Source organism: Phyllostomus discolor, chromosome 5 (genome assembly GCF_004126475.2).
Source record: "Phyllostomus discolor isolate MPI-MPIP mPhyDis1 chromosome 5, mPhyDis1.pri.v3, whole genome shotgun sequence".
NCBI classification, from domain to species: Eukaryota; Metazoa; Chordata; class Mammalia; order Chiroptera; family Phyllostomidae; genus Phyllostomus; species Phyllostomus discolor.
This window is the reverse complement of record NC_040907.2, coordinates 70,814,723-70,835,317: the sequence shown is the minus strand read 5'-3', so window position 1 is coordinate 70,835,317 and position 20,595 is coordinate 70,814,723. Positions and strand designations below refer to the sequence as shown.

The 20,595-nt window shown below is 35.2% G+C and overlaps 2 protein-coding genes across 6 annotated transcripts in view; one reads left to right on the top strand and one right to left on the bottom strand.

Moving 5' to 3' along the window:
* Positions 1-15,386, bottom strand: part of RPAP2 (RNA polymerase II associated protein 2) — a 90,783-nt gene extending 75,397 nt beyond the window's left edge. Inside the window, 6 exon segments of the mRNA XM_036026419.1 lie at positions 6,243-6,331; positions 8,978-9,043; positions 9,221-9,319; positions 10,994-11,108; positions 14,470-14,515; positions 15,264-15,386. Coding sequence (XP_035882312.1) covers positions 6,243-6,331; positions 8,978-9,043; positions 9,221-9,319; positions 10,994-11,108; positions 14,470-14,515; positions 15,264-15,336 — 488 coding nt within the window. The 5' untranslated portion in view covers positions 15,337-15,386.
* A 44-nt stretch (positions 15,387-15,430) lies between these two features.
* GLMN (glomulin, FKBP associated protein) overlaps positions 15,431-20,595 on the top strand; it is a 44,509-nt gene continuing 39,344 nt past the window's right edge. The window contains exons 1-3 of one of the 5 annotated variants that reach the window (XM_028513046.2): positions 15,431-15,516; positions 16,374-16,447; positions 16,874-16,999. In XM_028513046.2, coding sequence (XP_028368847.1) covers positions 16,409-16,447; positions 16,874-16,999 — 165 coding nt within the window. In that variant the 5' untranslated portion in view covers positions 15,431-15,516; positions 16,374-16,408. Of the gene's footprint in view, positions 15,517-15,760; positions 16,448-16,873; positions 17,000-20,595 lie in introns of those variants that run through there. The other 4 variants (XM_028513044.2, XM_036026416.1, XM_036026417.1 and 1 more) reach the window with 4 other exon arrangements.

The following is a 20,595-nucleotide window of genomic DNA, read 5'->3' as shown; positions in this document are numbered from 1 at the left end:
AGACCCAAGAAAATTGTGAGGATACCACCTTTGCTGAACCCCTCTCAAAAAACTCAATACAGTTTACAAGCTATTTTCTTCGCCTTTGTTTCATTTTTCCTATAGGTAAACTATAGGTAAACAAACAAAAAAACCTACACTAACATTGTTTCTAGATATTTATGAGTGACCTTAATACACTCCCTGATTCCTAATCTATAAAATGAAAATGGCACTCAAACACTAAATAAATTTAAATTTAATTAGGTCTTGGATAAATGTTCAGTATAAAACTGTTGTTTTTGCTATGAGCCGTTTTAAAAATGAGGCACCAAGTTAAGTTGCTCTTCTCTTCTATCATTTCTTAGATGAAATTCAAAAGCTATTTGTTCATTAAAAGTGTCACTTCAGGCCCTGGCTGTTATGGCTCAGCGGATTGAGTGCTGGCCTGTGAAACAAAAGTGTTACTTCTCTTCTAAGTATCATCTATTCCTTTCAAAATTTATGTTGCCCTGGAAATAATTCTTTACTTAATTGAGATAAGCTCAAATCAAAAACCAAAATAAGTAATCATGTTAAAGAATACCCTCAAGCTTGTTCTTCATAAATGTTTTCATGTTACTTTCACTAAAGTATAAATTAGATAATTATAACCTCAGCAAAGTAATTCTAAAACTAGAAATAATATACCAAAAAACCCTTTGTATGTATGTATGTATGTATGTATGTTAATTACTAAGAACACATATACTATAATGTAAACCAACAGAAGCAGCAGGCTACAGTTTCCCCTTGTAGTGGGTATTTTTCAAATGCGACTTGAGACATATTAAAACCTGGTTTAGATAAAAGTTTTTATTCTGTATACCAAGCAACAGAGTTGGCTGTTAAGGAAGAGGTTATAGAAGTTGTTCTGCAGAGGTTTTTGGCTTCCGCACCTCTGAGATTACACTATGTTTATTGCCAAGAAGTGTGTGTGAAAATCCCCTATTCTGAGCCACATGATGGCGCTTTTAGCTCTGTCAGCATTAACCATTCACTCCTATTTGATCTTTTAAATCATAATTTGATTGTCAACGTTCATCCTTCTTAGATTTAACTCCTGGTATTTTAGGTTACAATTCAAGAAACTTCCCTCCTTCAAAGACTTGTCAGACTAGTCAACCAAAGAGAATTTATAAATGCACCTACAGACTATCTAAATGAGCACACTGTCTCAGAGGAACAAAACTGTATGTGGTCTGTTTCTGGCCACCAAGTGGTAAAAAATTTCTAACTCACAACATGAGAAGCATCATACTGCATCATGACCCAGCCATCTAGGTCAATGTTTTGTCTTTCACAGGGCATCAGGAGACATTTTGTGAGAAGCACTACTGCTCTCCATGACATTAAGGATATACCACAGATATTTTTTTCATACCTTCATAATAAAAATGTGGGTCTAGAAAGCCTCTAAGACCCTTATGACTCCAAAGCCTCAATAAAAATACGGAGCTAGAATTCATAAGTTTGCCTAAATGTTTCTTAAATATATTTATACATTTTTTTTATCAGTGAGATAGTGAGCCTATTATGGTTATAAAACAATCTTCAGCATTGGAAGAGAAAAATATAGGTTTTAGTATTTTAGAACCTGGTAAAAAAGTATATATTTGCTTTCACTGTAATGTAAGAAAAACCGAATTGTGTCAAATTCAGTATTCTATTTCCAAATGGTGTGTTAAGATCATGTGTTTCACCTGGCTGGCGTAGCTCAGAGGATTGAGGGTGGGCTGCGAACCAAGTGTTGCAGGTTCAATTCCCAGTTAGGGTACATGCCTGGGTTGCAGGCCATGACCCCCAGCAACCGCACATTGATGTTTCTTTCTCTCTCTCTCTCTCTCTCTCCCTCCCTTCCTTCTCTAAAAATAAATAAATAAAATCTTAAAAAAAAAAAAAAAAAAAAGAATGCCTGTGCCAGCCTCAGGCAGAGGACTAAATATATTTTTTTAAATATTTTATTTATTTATTTTTAGAGAGGGAAGGGGGGAGAGAGAGAGAGAGAAAGAGAGAGAGAAACATCAATGTGCGGTTGCTGGGGGTTATGGACTACAACCTAGGAATGTACCCTGGCTGGAAATCGAACCCGGGACACTTTGGTTCCCAGCCCGCACTCAATCCACTGAGCTACGCCAGCCAGGGCTCCAGGACTAAATATATTTAAAAAAAAAAAAAAAAAAAAAAAAAAGATCATGTGTTTCTGCAGAAGTCAACTTAAAGTTGTTCTGGACATGGTATAAAGCATCCCTGCTTTTTCTTCATAATTTAACAACTTTGATCCAATCCTTTATGAGCCTTCATTTTTACAGACTGAAGAGTTAAAAATTATTTAAGTCAGTAACTTTTAGTCTAAATTCTTAAAGGTGACAGACTTCCTCACAATGACAAGGTAGGATAAGTTTCCTAGTCTTATGCTAATAATTTTTATCATTTTTATAAATAAGACATTCCCTGATCTAGTAAACTTTCACTATAACAGCAGATGGACTAAGAACTATAAAACATTAAAACTAAAGGGAACTAAGACCTTAAATGCAACTTTCTACTTTACAAATGAGGAAACTGAGGCTTAGTGCTGGTGGCAGTCTTTTCCATAGTGAAACAAAAAAACCTAATCTAGATCCAACAAAGCAGTGCTCTTAAAACTGCTAATCAAGATAACCAATTCAGTTGGTTGCTACCAGCATTTTAAAAAAGCAACAGTAAAGTACAAAATATCAGAGGCTTTTCATATAGTGAGGATAAGTATTGTTTCATAAAAACTTTGTTATATGTATGTGATGAATAATAATGTAACGTGTATTTATTATAGTAAAAAATGTTGGAAGTCACTGCAATAAAATTTAACTATTCGAGTACATTTTAAAATGTACTCTTATTTTAAAATTATGATTATTAAATAAGTACTCAATAATTAATAAAATATTAGTAATAAGATAACTACCATTAAATTACTGGGATGATGTGATTTACTTATTACGATTCAGTTTAAATTAATAAAAATACCTCCATATTAAATACTAAATGCAACCATTTGAAAGAAGCCTTTTTTCCCGCTTTGAAAGAAAATAGGTTCTGAATGTTATATACCCCATTTCATATTTGAACAGACTTTCTTTAAAATATCACATTTCTGTTGAGTTTGTTAAATGTGCAATAACTAGACAAACTTTTTAAAATACTGAATTCTAGAATTCTGATCATCAGCAAACATAAAATTATCAAACATTCTCTGTGAAAACACAGTGACATCTAGTGGATTCATTAAATAAACTGACATAATCTTTGCCCATAGAATTTAGAAATTAAGGTAACACTGATGCTGATATGGTTATATACTGGCAAGTATTATACATATTACACAAATTAGAGCTGCAGTTACAAGGGGGGACCCAAAAGAAACCTGGAATTATCTGCTGGAGAGTGGGCCCCTTGTAGTACACACTTCCCCACTAAGTGAGTGTTCTAGGAACCCACCAGTATCAGTGGATCAGCTGGCATTACGGTGACAGGCTGCATTTGGCTTCACTGAATTTTTTTGAAGACTCTTTCAATAGGTTTGCCATATCATGATGGGTGATTTACAAGTGCATCTGCACACACCAGCACTGAGCATTCAACAGTTTTTGACCAAAAAATGGCATGACCTCCATGACCCAACCTCCCTATTCATCCAATCTCTCCCCAGGTGACTTTTGTTTCCCTGGATAAAAAACATCCTCACAGAAATGTTTTGCAAATGTAGAAGAGGTGATATAAAAAACTGGAGAGCTCTAAAAGGCATCAAAGTCAGTGAGTTCAAAAACTGTTTTGAGTAGTAGAAAAAAATCTCAGTGGGTGTACTGTATCAAATGGAGAGTACTTTGAAAGTGACTGAAGTTTAAACATGTAAGAATACATAATTTTTAACAAATAAATTCCAGGTTTTTGGGGGGTCACTCCTCATATACTATGCGCAATGTGACAATTGTGTATTACAGACTCTATCAATAGCTTAAGAAATACTCTTACTCTTTCTGAGCTTGTTTGATAGAAGTTGGATTAAATTATCTCCAAGGACCCTTTTGGCTATTTAATTATGATCCTTTCTTCAATTCATGTATGCCAATGCCAGATTAAATTCGTTTAAAAACATTTGATGGCTCCTCAGTGCTTGAGGATGTACCAAACTCAGTTGGTCTCTTGTTATACATCATTATCTTCTATTTCTTCCCCCAAACATACCTTTTATTTCAAGTGAGCTAATGTCCTTATTACCTACTTCCAACACCCCAACTCACCCCTACAAGTTTATTTTCTCATATCTGCTTACAGTTTCTCATTGTCAAATATTTTATTCTCACTACTTACATAACAGGTCCCCATTAAAATAGGTACAAATTTGTTGTACTTGCACGTTTTTGCCGTCCCAATGAGATTTAAATTTAAACTCACAGAATGGGCTTCATTTATGTGTGTAACCTTGCAGGAACTAAGCACATACTACACATTTTAAATGTAAACTCAATTGATTAGCTTACATTAGGGAAACCAAGGCATTTTCATCTTTCTTTTTTAGTGAGATAGGGAGTGGCATACATATATATACATATATATATATATATATATATATATATAAGAACCACAAATATAAAGTGACAGAGCTTCATATTTTAGGAAAAAGTAGTCATTCTAAACATAAGATGGTAAGATTTAGAAAAACGTCGGAGGGACGATCGACTTTAAATTAGCTAAAGGAGTAACAATAACTATTTGAAGAACACGGAGATGACGGGAAAGGTGGTTTGGTAAATGGTTTTGCAGTGGCCAAAGCAGATATGATGACTGGCTAAATGAAAGGGCTAGGTTTAAGAAGTAGAGAAGATATGTTTGGAAGCAAAGTTAAGGAGAACGTCAGAAGACACTGGCTTTAACAGTGTAAAATGGGAAATGTTGCTAATGCAGGGCTAAGGAGGCAAAGGGCAGCTCTGGTAAAAGAAATATTAAGAAAGGAGAAATAGAATAATAGTTTAAAAGGTGCTTCATTGTCCAGTCGGACAATGCTACAATCTTTTATCCTCTAAATGAGAATGTCAAATAGAAGACATGAACAATTTAGTTGCTTTTATATTTAATTCAAATAACAAAAGCCATATATAGTTTACATATTCTAAACCACACAGGAATAAATCATCAGGCAAAGGTGTCTGCCAACAGAGATACTTCCATCAGTACAACTGATGTTAGGTGAATATATAGTAGTGTCATACTACACTGTGTATCAGATAAGACTAAGAACTGTTTTGTTTTTATAGGCAAAGACCTTTCATCAACTTGCATCTCAGTATACTTATGTCATTGACTTTATTTAGTACAGGTCCTATTTTACTACAAATAATATTGCCTTGTGTTGTTATATTCTCTACCAAACATGACTTATTTGCACATTACCTTATTAGTTTAAGCCTTTGTTTGGAATTTCTAGACAATATAGTTTAATTATATAACAATGATTTTTGTTACTGTTTTTACAAGATTATGCCATTTATTTGCCCTGCAATAGTAATTTTTTTCTCAAATTTGGCAACTACTAAAATGTTGTAAATGTTCAAATATTTTGCCAAGGCAAAATCCCAAGAATGTCCATAAACTTTTTCTTTTTTGCTAAAAGTGACTCTCAATTGGGATTCTTGAAATTATAAAACATTGTACTGATTTTTAATAAAGATTGAACAAATTAGTAATCTAAACTTTTTAATCTTAGTACACAGTTTCCTAACAAAAAAGTCTGTTAAGTTGGATCCCAAGATCCAGTATCTTCTGAAAAAATTTAACGTTCTTACTCCAGAACTACTATATTAATACAAATATTAAAAGAAATAACTGGCTGAGAGCACTCTTCTGTTCACTAGATGTGATGATGCTTGATTCATGAATCACTGAATACAATCAACTAAATCTTTAAAAAAAGAGAAGTAACTGCTCTAACAGGAAGCAAAGCTCAGGTTTGTGATTAAAACTAAAACAAAAACGAATAATATCTATATGAATTTCCTGAGTATAAAATCCTTTAAGTATAAAATCCTTAATAGCTATGCTTAAAATATAACCATTTCCCCACAATTAAAATGTATACAGTGGTAATATTCCAAAGTGGCTAGACCTATTCTCTGCATACCTCAAAAAGCAGAAAGAAATTTTTAGAATATGTGAATGAACGTATACATAATGATTTAAATTACCTTTCTTCTTCTCGAACCCACACTGGAGATTTAGGAATTTGTGCTTCAAAGAACTTAGATGCTTTGTAACAAAAATTGCTGCAGAAACACTGAAAAAAAATTTAAAACTAATTAGGATTTTTTAAAATTGTAAAACAGAACATGTATACAGAAAAGAGTATAAAACATAAATATGTAGTTCAAAGAAAATAATGAAACCCCTGAATCTACCACCCAGTGTAAGGAATAAGGTGTGGTAACTGTTGAAGGCCACTATGTCACGCTCCCGGATGGCATCACGCTCCACATTCCCAAGAGGTAATCGCTATCATACATTTTGTCACTCATGTCCTTGCTTTATTTTAGTTTTGCTACCTACATATGAGGTCTGTCCAGAAGGTATGCAGCCATGTAATATAAAAAACAGAGACATTTATTGAAGAAGATACAAGATACAAGAAACACTGTACCACAACACAATGATGCCTCAAAGTAGGCACCTTGGGACCTTACAAAGTTCTCCTAATCACCATTAGCTGCCCCGTCATATCTTCCTGAATCTCACTGATAATCTGAAATCTCTCCCCTTTCAAAGGTGATCTTAGCTTTGGGAAAAGCTAGAAGTTGCAGGGCACCAAATGTGGGCTGGAGGAGGGTTGAGTGACCCGGGTGATTTGATGTTTCACCAAAAAACTCTGCACAAGACATGATGTGTGAGCAGTCACGTTGTTGTGATGAAACTGCCAACCACCAGTTTCCCATAGCTGAGGTGTTCTGAATCATCCAAATATTTTCCACAGAGGAATGTCCAAGCTTAACTCAAAATCTGATGCAGAGTCACTGCTCTACTCTCTCAGTCATTTTGAATGTGATGGCCACACAGTACACATGCTCATTCAACAGTGTCTACCATCCCAGCTGACAAGTACAGTGAAGTCCTCATTGGTCATACATGTGCATTCCAGTCCACTCTCCTAGGCTGCTAGATTATATCAATGCCATGCAAACCATTCTTGTTATATTAACAATGACTGGACTTTTTCCAAACAGGCCTCATATAGTCTTATAAAATTTGTCACTCATATTTGCTTTTTAAACTCTGCCTGAATGGAATCATATTATTAATATATTCTTGTTGTTTCTTGTTCTACATTATGTTTTTTTTAGATTAATTCACAAAGCTGTAGCTTATTCATTTACATTGTGTCTTACATTACTCTGTGTAAGTACCCTACCCTTTATTTAATGTTTATGGACATTAGAGTTGTTTCTAATTTTGTTGCAATCACTACAGTGTTACCATGAACTCTTTTTTTTACAATTATTAAATTTTTTTAAAATGTGGTAAAATATGCAAAATTTACCATCTCAATCATTTTAAAGTGTATGGTTCAATGGCATTAGGTATCCTCTCACTGTTCTGCAACCATCACCACCAATCACCAGAACTCTCTTCATCTTGCAAAACTGAAACTCTACACCAACTAAACAGTAACTCTCCATATCTCTGCCTTCTCTGACAACCATTATTCTACTTTCTGTGTCATGAATTTGACTACTCTGGTTACCTCAGATAAATGGAAGCGTGTATTTGTCCTTTTGTGTTGGCTTGCTTCACTTACAACGTCTTTAAATTTCATCCATGTTGTAGCAAGTATCAGAATTTCCTACTTTTTAAGTTTTTAGGGGAAAATAAGATCCTATTTATGCATGTACAATATTTTATTTATCTAAGAACATTCATATACATATGTACTTGAGCACACAAGCAAGAATTTCCTTTGGATGTATACCAAAGAACAGAAAGGCTTGGTCACACAGAATATGCAAATTTGGCTTTACTAGATAATGCCAGTTTTTCAAAGAGGTTGTACCAATTTTCATTTGACCAGCAGTATACACAGTTACTAATACCAACAGATTTTATAATTTGGTTAATTTAGGGACTGTGAAAACAACTCAAATGTGTTTTTATTTGCTATTTTCCTGATTAAGGTTGAGTACGTTTTCATATGTTCATTAGTCATTCAAGTTGCTTTTATAAAATTTTTGTTAGGTTATTTACTTTTTTCTTATAGACTATATTTTTTGGTTATGAATCTGTGGTCAGATATGATAGTAATATAACTCCTTATTTGGAACTTATCTTTTCACTCTTTTTTTGGAAACCTCTAAGAAGCAAACATTAATTTTAGTGTACAAAAATTTATCAGCTTTTCCTCTACAGTCTGTAATTTCTTATTTAAGAAATTCTCTCTAGTACAAGTTTATAAAGATATTCTCCCATATTATCTTTGAAAAGGTTTGTCTTTTACACTTAGGTCCTTCATTAACCTAAAATTGGCCTCTTTGAGTGTACATTGAAATAGAGGTGAATTTTTGTTTTTTACATATGGATAACTAATTGTGTCAGTACTATTTATGGAGTAATACACCCTTTCCTGCTGTCATAATACTCCTGCTGTCATATATCAAGTGTCCACGTATGTGGAGAGTCTGTTTCTTCTTCTCTATTCAGTTCCATGATTTACTTACCTGAATTTGTGCCAATAAACACTTAATTTTTAAAAGTTCAAGAATTAATTAAAGCATCATAAGCAAAGAATGTTTTAAAATACCTTGAATAAAATATCTACAAATAAAAGTTTTTAATGTGACTATTTTCTAAAAGGCAAGACTTTAAAGTTATTTTTAGAATTTCATTTAGTTTAATATTAAAAATTAACTGCCAAATTGAAAACGTACTTTAAACTTACCTTTCTTTCAGTAATATCATAGACTTTGTTGGTTTTGGTAGAAATTTTATATTTCTGTTTTGGTACCTAAAGAGTAGAAAGTATAGCTTACAAAAGAATTCAAGTAATAAATTTAAACTTATATTACAAGTTATTTATGTATCATATCATTAATTCATGACCTCAGTTTCACTTCTTGTTCTTTCTACAAAGTATTTTGATATATATAAAAATTAAAAATCTCTTTCTATATAAATTACTTACAATTCCTAGCTTGTTGTGACATAAGGGATAACCACAGAGCTTAATAATAGAACGTTCATCCACAACATCGCTATAGTGAGCAGGTGTGATGAACTTCCCCTGTAATGACATAAAAGGGACACCCCCGCCCAGATTATTAGAAGGATTTCATTTAGCTCTCATCTGAAAACACAGCAATAATAGTACCTACCTCATAGGTTTGATGTTAGAATCAGAGGAGAAAAATATAGAAAAAGAACTTAGAAAAGTGGTCTTGATACAAAGAACTCAAAAATGTTAACAATTATTTAAAAAGAACAAAAATTAAAAACTTCTGCCACAGTAGACTATGCATCGTTGTAGATTATACAGTTCATAATTCTGGGCAGAAGGAAGCTATGGTGCAATACTGATGGTATCATTTTACTTTTAAAAAGTATTATTCAAAAAATAAACCACATAAAATAATAAGATATAATTTTACCTATTTTTAAAGCACAATCTTAAAAAACAAAGTATAACAAAGGTCACTGTAACTCCTATACAAATTTTTGTGCAAAATCTTCCAGCTTCTGTAAAAACTATACAGGAGGAAAGTGAAGTGATAGTTAATAAGCTAGTATCAAATTTTTCTCTATTGACATCTTCCTGTTCAAATAATGTCACTTCCTGACATTATTTTTGAAGGGACTGAAAACTTTTTATTCCAAGTGCTATAAGGTACCTTTTTCCAATGAAGCATTTCTGGTTTGTGTTTATCTTTAGAGTCATTATGAAGATTCTGATGCAGTTACCTATATCAATTTAAATGCTATATTTATATTCTTCTTGTTTAAAAAAATCTCTGAGACACACTAAGAATCACTTTTGCAATAGAAGCCCTGAGTTTTAATTGTTTTCTCTAAACAATTAAGAATATATAATAGAAATTCCCATTCAAAATTATACTGCAATAGAGCCATTTAGGAGAAAAAATACAGATTGTAATTTTCTTGTTATTTGTTAAGTCATAAAGGCTCTATATTTGAGGTTTTTAAAATATCCAGCCCTGGTCAGGTAACTCAGTTGCTTAGAGCATCGTCCTGATACACCAAGGTTGTGGGTTTGATATCTGGTCAGGGTACATATAAGAATCAAGCAATGAATACATAAATAAGTGGAACAACATATTAATGTTTCTCTCTCTCTTCTCCCCTTCCCTCCTTCTCTCTCTAAAATCAATAAATTAAAAAACTTTTTGCCCTAGTTCGTGTGACTCAGTGGACTGAGTGCCAGCCTGCAAACCAAAGGGTTGCTGGTTCAATTCCCAGTCAGGGCACAAGCCTGGGTTGCAGGTCAAGTTCCCAGTAGGGATGCGAGAGAGACAACCACACATTGATGTTTCCCTCCCTCTCTTCTCCTTTCTCCTCTGTCTAAAAATAAATAAAATCTTTTTTAAAAATTCAAATTAATGGAATTACATTAACAAAAATAATCTTCTGTTACTAAAATAGGACAACATACAGAATACAGAAAATAACAATGGGATCATTAGTGTACATGATGAAAATCAAGTGAGATTAGCAGACTGGTTAAAACAACTACTACTAAGGCATGTAATTTGTCATTAGTGCATTTCAAATCATTGTACAAAATGCAAAAATGATAATTTTAAAGTGCATGAATTATACCGCATGTTACCTGTACGTGGTGACTGAGAACAGATTCAAAGATTTCAATAAGCAGGTAAGTTTCATGTTGCACAGATTTAAAGATTTTCTACTATGATGAAAGTAATAATTTGTCAATACATACACACTCCTTTAAGAATTCTTCTGTAATATTTTCTTCTAAAAGCTGTTCAACAATATGTAGAGCTTTTCTCTCAAACTTAATCTTCCTTCTCACAATCTCCTCTAGTTCTGCTTTCCTAAAATTAAAAAAGAATTATTAAAATATACAAGGTATTGTACTTATAAGTTTTATCATAGCCAATTTTCTGTTTTTAAATACAACACTAACAACTTACTCTTTTGCTACTTAAATTTATATTTTTCATGCTGCTACTTTTGATCCAATATTTTTCAAAAAGGAAACAAGCTACTTGTTGCACTGTGCACATAGGAAGTCAGCCACAATAGGTAGATTATTTGATTTCCAGAACCCAGAGCACAAAAAAAAAAAAATAACTTGAGAGATTCCTACAGAAAAAAAAAGAACAAAAACAAGGTGAAATCTTTTTTTCAGTTAGAGTTTATTACTTTTGTGTGTACCTGAAAAGGGAGATTTTCCTCCAAAATCCTTATAAATAAGAGATCAGAGAGGAAAAATATAATTTTGGCTGTTTCTTATAAGCAAAAATTTATTTGTGTTGTCTCAAAAGTTAACAGATGGCCCAGACTGACAGGACAGAATCATGATTGCAAAGAAGGGTTTATTTTTTGTTGTACAGTCTTATTAAATAACTATACTGACATAACTATAGTTTAGGAAAACAGCAATCATCCTAGGAAGTCTGGTCCTTCCTAGGGAAGGACCAATGGGATTCTGGTCCCATTGTCCTGGCACCAATGGGACTCGTCAGCCTTTGCCTGCCCCACACATTATTGGAACAGAAAAGCACAGGCTATTGGATCCAACAACAGCTCTAGGGCAGTGGTTTTTAATCCTAGCTGATTGTTAGAATCATTTGAAGAGATTTTTTTTCAAAATGATACTATGCCCAGGTCCCACTACAGGCTCATTAAAACAGAATCTCTGAGGATGGGGATTGGTTGTTGGTGTTTTCTTAAAAGTGCTCTAAATACTAGTGTGCACCAGGGTTGAGGATCACTGCCATATGATCAAAGATACCAACTATCCTGGTGATGTATTTGCTCCTTTCCTGCACTTGCCTACTAGAACAACCTTTGCTGGCCTCCAGGACCTTGACGTGGCTCTCATATCTGGACCTGGAAAGCACTCCACTTTTCTCCCTAGCTTTAAAACTTTAGACTTCAATTTCTTGCCCGGAGCAATAGTTTTACAAAACAATTTGTAGCACTGACATGGGATAGCCAACCAGTAACAAATAAGGACATCAAAACAAGAATAAATTTACAGCTAACACCCATTTTCCCATCATTTCATAAAGGCCATAAGTAGATCAAATAAGTCTAAAAGACAGGAACACAGATTAAAAGGCAGTTCTTTATACTGACTATATTTAGCTTTATGAAAAATATTATTTTATTTTTCTTTTTCTGCTGCCAGTAAGAGCTATGTCATGTACTAAGACCAGTACATAACCTACATTAGGAATTGCCGATTTAATCGTTTACTATTTCAACCTGCATTAACAGCTACACTTCTCTTAATTAACGGATACCTACAGCTGCTTCCCACGGATAGCCAGGTCTCACAGTTGCCCTCTATCAGAAGTAATGACAGGTAGTGTGGTATACAGCAGTGGTTCTCAAACTTTTTGGTCTCAGCATTCCTTTACAGTCTTAAAATTAGAGCTTTTTGTTTATGTAAATTACATCTGCCAATAGTTACATATTAAGATCAAAAGTTAGAAAATTTTAAAGCATCTATTTATCAATAATATACCATTACATGTTAACATGTTTTTAAATTAAAAATTTAGTATTAAGAGTGGACTTTTTATACTTTTGCAGAGTTCTTTAATTTCTGGCTTAAAAGTATTCACCTGGACTGAATGTAGAAGTATTTTGCAGTTGGAATAAATTTATAAAGGACCACTCCCCTCAACAACTATTTGGTTACTCACATGCATGTTTAATTATTTCATCATCTTGTATGATCTACTAAAATTACATTTCAGCTTATCTATATTCCACAAATTGTAGTGCTCAAAATAAAATATAATCTCCTTAGGTTTGCAGTCAGATCCGTGCTGAAGAGAGTCGCAATATTACTCAAAGAGAAGTCAATATAATCATGCTGCTCCACAGGGAAATACAGGCATTCCTCGTTTCATTGCATTTCTCGTCATTGCACTTGGCAGGTACTGCATATTTTTTTTTTTTTTTTTTACAAATTGAAGTCAAAGGCCCTCCACCAGTAAAACGATGACAACTCGCTTTATTGTGGTGGTCAGAAACCGAACCTGTGATATCTCTTAGATATACCTGTATTTTCCAAAAACAGATCTCAAATCTATACAATTTCTCCATCCCAGGCGATCACCATCCTTAACACCTTAAGACTTTTAAAACTTAAATCCCATTACTTTATTAAAGTTTCCCCATTTGCATGTAGAAGATCTACATTTCTCACCATAGCCAGGTACTGTATAAATGGAATCCTGCCTTTCTAACCTTGCCCTATGCGCCTTTCTTCCCTGGGTCAGAATGCTACACACCACCCTTTGCATCTCATGTGCCTTTTCTTAAATGACCAAACCTTGTCACACATACTGCCATTTCTAGCTGGAGTTCTCCCTCTCCTCACTACTGTCTGGTTAATGCCTACTTTAGCCTCAGGTCTCAGCTTAATTACTTTCTGAGAAGCCCTTCCTTGAAAACCCGCCACCCTTCCTGCCAATGTCCAGCTAAATTAGACTCTGTTACGAGTTCCTCCTCATTTATAACACTTAACACAATTTGTAATTATGAATTTACTTGTGATAATACAATTGGTATTTCTGTTGCACTAGATAGGAATTGTGTCTATTTCTCTTCAAAATTACATCCTCAGGGCCTAACAGGTCTGGCATATCTTACACTAAGTAAACAATTTTTTTAAAAAATGAATAATTTAAGGCCAAAGTCTGTATTTCATAAAATATCATAGATACATGTTATTTTACTCATACTCATGGACAAGTCCTATTCTAGAAACCTTTTGTGACAAGCGGTAATTCTTGCCCTTTTAGGAAAAGCCAAGAGGCAGTACAAGACAACTTTCTTCTGAAAATATAGACATAATATAAACAAAAAACATAAAAGGTTTCTTGTAGTCTCTGGCGTATAAAGCAAAAAAAAAAAAAAGTCTCCAAAAAGGCAGCAAAGGAATATGTGGTTATTTCAGGAATGTTTATTCCCATAGACACCTTTCTACATATACTCATACCTTCATCAGCAATCTAAAAGTGTCTGACTTTGGTTTTCTTAAACCATGGAGTAGGGGCATGTAACAGTGTATGTGAGAATTTATAGTGCTTCCCAGATCTTCCCCTTCTGATAATAATTTTCTTTAAGGTAGCACCCATTACTGTTTTTAAATATGGTTCAATTAATAGGGGACAAACAGCCAAGCAAATGCAGTTGTCCAAATAGTTCCCCTACCTTTTAGAAGCATCTTCTTGTTTCAAGGTACTTGTCTGTTTAGTACCTAAAATTAAAAGAAAAAACAGCAGATCAAGTTTTACCCAAATACACTAGGTTACAGGCCATATTTCTTTCCAAACTATACCATCTTTTCTTCTTTCCCACATATTCCAATACTGTGTACAAATTATGTGAAATGGAATGGGAACCCAATTTGCTTTTGTAAATTAATGATTCCGAAGTATTCCTGGGCAACATGTTCCTCTTTCTAGGTTAGTTTTCTCTTGAAACATAGTTGCAGAGTTAAGCACTCCTGAAAATCTGAGATGTGGTTACTTTTAGGGGTACTTTCTCTCCGTCCCCCAAATATTCATTCCAGGGTAAGAGGGAAGGAAGTTCTCCCATACCTCGGGGAACCGGGGCGCCGAAGCAGCTGTACGAGTGGAAGGAGGACCTGCGCTAGCTAGTTCCAAGTGCAGGAGCACACAACCTGCCGACGCTGCCCTGGTCACTGGCTCACTCCGGCGACCCCAGCTCTAGGCTCCCAGGGCCTCTACAGCCCTTTCCCGCAGAGGCTGGAGTACAGCCCATTCCGAGGACAATCCTAGAATGCTAGAGTAAAGAGCTGGGGGTCCGACCGCAGGCCTTTCCCAGACCGCTCGAGGATGGCGGCGAGGCCCTTTCGGCCTTCTCTGCCTCGAAGACCTCCTCCCCTGCGGCAGCCTTTCAGGAGCGACTCGCGTGCCTCAGTCTGGAACTGTGTAGAGGCTCGTTCTCAGGGTCCAAACGTGAGAAGAGGCCCTTTTGCCTACCTGCAGCCTTTCGGGAAGCACGGGAGTCCCGAGACTTCTGGCGGGTCGAGGGCAGCCTGGCAGATTCAGCCATGGTGCCCGGTAGTCAGAACGCCAGGACCAAACCTGGCGTCTCCCTCCGAGGCTCCGCCTCCCCTAGCGTAGCGCGAGGCGGGGCCGGCAAGGGGCGGGGCCGACAGGGGCGGGGCCCGGAGAGCGGCCTGCGCGGCTGGAGGAGGTGGAGGTCGACGCTGAAGTGGCCACAGGCCAGGTAGTAAGTAGATGGCAAGGGAGGTCTCGGGCTTCTGGGGCTCGCAGCGGACCTGGAGCCGCGGAGATGCGGAGCCGCGGGCAGATTAGGCCCGGCGAGGCGGTGGGGCCTGAACGCCTAGGCGAACCCAAATCGGGAGAAATGGCTTCCTTGGGATGCCGCCCGCACTCTGTGTTTTATCCGCTCTGAAGCGCGCTGCGGTGAGGACCCGGCGGACCCGCGCTGGGACTGCTGGGCTAGGCGGCGGACCTGCGCTGGGACTGCTGGGCTAGGCTCGGGCTTACAGGCGGAAAGGATGGGCTGCGGGAACGGGAATCAGTTCCTCTGAAGGCCCCTGGTTGAGTTCACTGACGGGATTATTTTGGGGACTGCATCTCAAGGGAAATGCCCAGGTCACACTTGGGGTGGAGGGCATTGAACTTCCACTACTCCTGGTGAGTAGTGTTGACTTCAATTTTGTCAAGTCGGACATTAAAATATAAAAAAACTCCCTATTGATTATAGCTGATTTCAGGCTCACCTTTTGGAAAGGTTCTCAGAAATGAAATACTTTGCCTTTTTAATGTGCTTTGTTTTTGTTTAGTCCATGTTTGCAGTCTTCTTGGGAGTGCTCTAGAGGATTTCTCTTTTTCAATTATATCTTTCAGAACTACAGTAAGCAAAACTATGCTTAGAAAACCTAAAAGACACAGTTTTTTTTAAAGATTTTTCTTTTCTTAGGCTAACACACTAAGTTTCAATAAAAACATTGCAGCTTTAAAACTTTTTTCTTTACTGAATTTACTAATAATTCCTCAGAATGAAATATAACAATACTTAAATGTAATATTTCTGACAGTTAACAGTGTGCATTGTATTAGTATATTTCAGCATCAAAACTTAAAAATAAAGAAGAATGGCTGTGGAAGAACTTCAATCCATAATAAAGAGATGTGTAAGTAATTTTTCCCTTTTTTTGTTAACGTTAAATACCTTTCAAAATATGGGGAGGGCACAGATTATTTTTAATTACATTTGTGATCACTCAAATTGTTTATCTTTTTTAATCCTTGCTTTCTTTTGGACCTATGAATAAACAACATGAGGACAGGGAAGCAAATTGGGTTATTTTCCATGTGACATACACATCTAAATAGCCTTTAAAATTTTTGATACTGATCCTAACAGATTTCTTTGACACAGTGGTTTTCAAGATCATTCACTAAAGTACTTATTAGGCTAATCCTAATTTTCATGCATATACTAACCTAGGTGCACTAGGTGCAACTCACCTAGAATTTAAACACATTTAATAAATCAAGTAGTTCTGGAATTTTTATTTGCCTAAACATGTTTGTTTTTGTTTATTTTGTTTTGCCAGCAAATTCTAGAAGAGCAAGACTTTAAAGAAGAAGATTTTGGCCTATTTCAGTTAGCAGGCCAAAGGTGCATAGATGAAGGGTACATAGACCAGTTATTAGAAATTATTCAAAACGAAAAGAATAAGGTAAGTATGATCTTTGTGTGTGCTTTTCAGTCTTTACTAGGAAGAGAATATCCACATGATACTATTATCCATCTTTTCATTTACTCATCAAACATTTAAGAGTCAACTTAAATTTTCACAGTAGGGAACTGGAAAACAAAAGGAATTAGGACTACTCGTATACTTTAAGGTACTTATAGTCTGGTGGAAGAGAAAAACATGTAAACAACTAGCAGTAAAGAGGCAGAATAACTGAAATAAGTGCTATAATTGAAGTATAATTAAAGTGCTTTAGAAGAGCAGGGATTACTTCTGGTTAAGCACCAAAAATGACATTTGGATCATTAATTGCACTGAGAAACATAAATATCAGACAGACTAGATATTCACCTTTGGTGATCAGCACATTCTGTTCCTCCAGCCAGATTTATATAGTAAACAAATATCAAGTAAGATGATATTATGATGAGGATGGCTGACCAGTATCATATGGCTACAATTAATCTAGGAACTCATTCTCTACAATAGGAAAGGATCTTTTTGGGGTCGGAAATGACTTTTTCTCCGACACAGTGTTGGCAACATTGGACTTCATACACAAGGAATACCGTATTTTTTTCCATTTTTTTCATTTAGAATGCTTTTTCATTTATAATGCTGTTTATTTATACAGAAGTTTTCTTTGTTGCTATAACAATCTAGTCATGCTGCTGACCTCTGATTATATCCAGGGCACCTTGATTGTATTTGAAAGATTCCTAAAACTTTTTAATCATGTTATTATAGAACCTCTTAGTAGTTTAAAGGACTTACTTACCCTTTTTTAATAAAAATATTTTTTTTGAAAATTAGGACATTTTACTTAAAACATTTCTTTTTGATGTGCTTACAGTACCATTGTAGCCCAAAATAAAGTATATTTAATGTTTTCTTTAAGTCCTTGATTTTCCCCAATTGCATTCTGAGAGGATAACCTTCAAAAGTACTTTACTTTTAGCTAATAATAATAAAATTAACAGTAGCTGATATTTATTGAGTATCTAATGTGTGTCACATGCTGTCTTAAGTGCTTTACTTCTGTTAACTCATTTAGTCTCTCCAGAATCCCATAATGTACTACTATTAAATTCATTTTGTAGTTGAGGAAACAGTTGCTGAAAGGTAAATGACTTGCCCAAAAGTAACTGAGCTTTTATGTGAAATCCAGGATTCAGAGCTGTGCAGCCTGGTTTCAGAGGTCTTATGACTCTGCTCTGCCTCTCGGTTAGCACCATGTAGCTCTTACAAAGAAGCTTTAGGGTAGACTAGAGGGGACTCATTGATTGTAAGGGTGAGAGAGAGTGAAGTGAAAAAGATGGCTGGGTTTCTAAGAAGCCCCTGAGAGGACAGTATATCCCAAACAGAAAAGGGCAACCTAAAAAGAAGAGAAAGTTTCCTGAAGGGAAACAAGTAAGTTTATTTTAGAAATGCTGCTCTGTGATACAGCAGGCAGTTGAAAAGTGGTTCGGAGCTCAGGAGAAAAATAGGAGATTAAAATGTAGATTTGTGCATGACTAAGATTAGGTGATTGTAATAGATGTAAGCATAGTGAGGCTTACTTAGTCCTTATAGCTTGAGAATCTCCTTTGAAATGTATGGTCTGCTAAATTCAAAGGTTCAGATATTGATATTGATATTGATCAGATATTGAATAGAATGCAAGCAGTCTATTGATAAGACTGTTTAAAACTGACTTCAACTTAATTTTCTTGCCAGGTGATATAGTCAAGATTGATCAAGATTTACTATTAATTTGCTTTATGTAAAATATGTTTTTTAAATAAAGCCATATAAAGTTTGTCCTAAGACACTGTAGTGCAGGGTTTCTCATCATTGGCCCTATTGGTGTTTTATAGCAATTCTGACCCCCTTAATGATGATCAAACATGTCTCCAGACATTGCTGCATATTCCCTGATAGATATGGAACAAAATTGCCCCCATTGAAAACCATGAGTATAGTGGGAAAAAACATGGGCATTGGAGCTAGACAGACATATGCAAATCCTGGCTCTAGCACGTGTTAGTTGTTGGACATTGAGCATGTCAGTAATCTCTCAACTTTGGCATTCTCATCTGTCAATTCAGAATAATAATCTCACCCTGTAAGGTTGTTAGTATTAAACTAAACAAGTTGTAGCTTATGGGTAGCCAGTACTTATTTCCCTTCCTCATAACTATTCACTGTTTACCTAATGACTGGATACCTTGTAGCTGAGATTATATTTGTAAAATACTTTATCAAAATTATTTTTTAGCTCAGATATACAAAATCATATTCAAATCTTATAGTTAATTATTCTCAGAGACTCACCTATAGGGTAGAAAGGGAAAGAAGTGCTTAGTTGGAAAAGTAGTCTCACAGGAACTAGTTAAGTCTTCAAAAGTGAGTATAGGCTTATTTAATAAGTAGTAATGGAATAGAGATTTAATAATTTTGAAAAAAACTAACTGCATAACAGAAATGCCTGATGAGTAAAGACCTGATTATTAAAATTCAGGCCACACAAAAATGGAACAAATATCAAATCAGTGAATATCAAATATACTTAAAAGTAACAGACATCTTTCAACCTGTATTTATGAAATACCTATTTTGTGACAGGCTCTACTCCAGATGCTGGAAGCAAAAATCATTGCCCCTATGGATCTTAAATGTTAAGGAAGACAGGATGTATACATGATAAATAAATTATATAGTATGTTAGAAACTGATAAATACAATCGAGAAAAATAAAGCACAGTTGGGGGTTGGACTGTGATGGGTGAAATTACTTAGAGATTTGAAGGAAACGGGTATACTCATAAACTGTGGGACTATCTGGGAGAAGAGTGTGCCAGGCAGAAGAAATAACTAGTAGGAGAGAGAGAGATCAGTTGAATCAGTTGAACTGTTTACCCTGTTAGGTAAAAAGGTTATTTTGTTATTAGTTTTTTAAAGTCAATTTAAGTCTTCATTTTATGTCGTATTTCCAACATAATTCTTATGAATAAAAAGAAAGGTTAAACATCTTTTTTAGAAAAACTTAAATGAATGTTTATAAATCTAAAGGAGAAAATTTATTTTAGATCCCAAAGCAGAAAAGGGACCACCAAAAAAAAAAAAATCAATGTATTTTGCTGTGTAAAAATGACAACCAAAAACCCAAATAATTATTTGTCATAAATGCGCCTAAGTGAATATCAACATATAGGGAGCTCATGCAGATTGATAAAACAATTTTTTAGTGGCGGCATCCAGTTAATAAATGAGGAAAGATGTAAACAGTGTTTCCTCTCTTGTGAACTATGTGTTCATGTATTCTAGTGTATTCTGTTTGTTCTCTAGGACATGTTAAGTCTGATACCTTTACACATTGCTGTTATAGAGCCTTTAATGTATTTCCCACTTACTCTAGCTCTGACAAACTTTTGTTTCTGTAACAAGTCTTAGCTAAGCCATTGCCTCTTCTGGAAAACCTCTCTTGCCTTTCCAGATGGAACTGACTCTTCTGCTATATGTTATACTCTAGTGTTATTACTTTATAATTAGGGTCACAGAGAGGGTATCGTACCTATTTGTCTTCTTCCTACATGTGG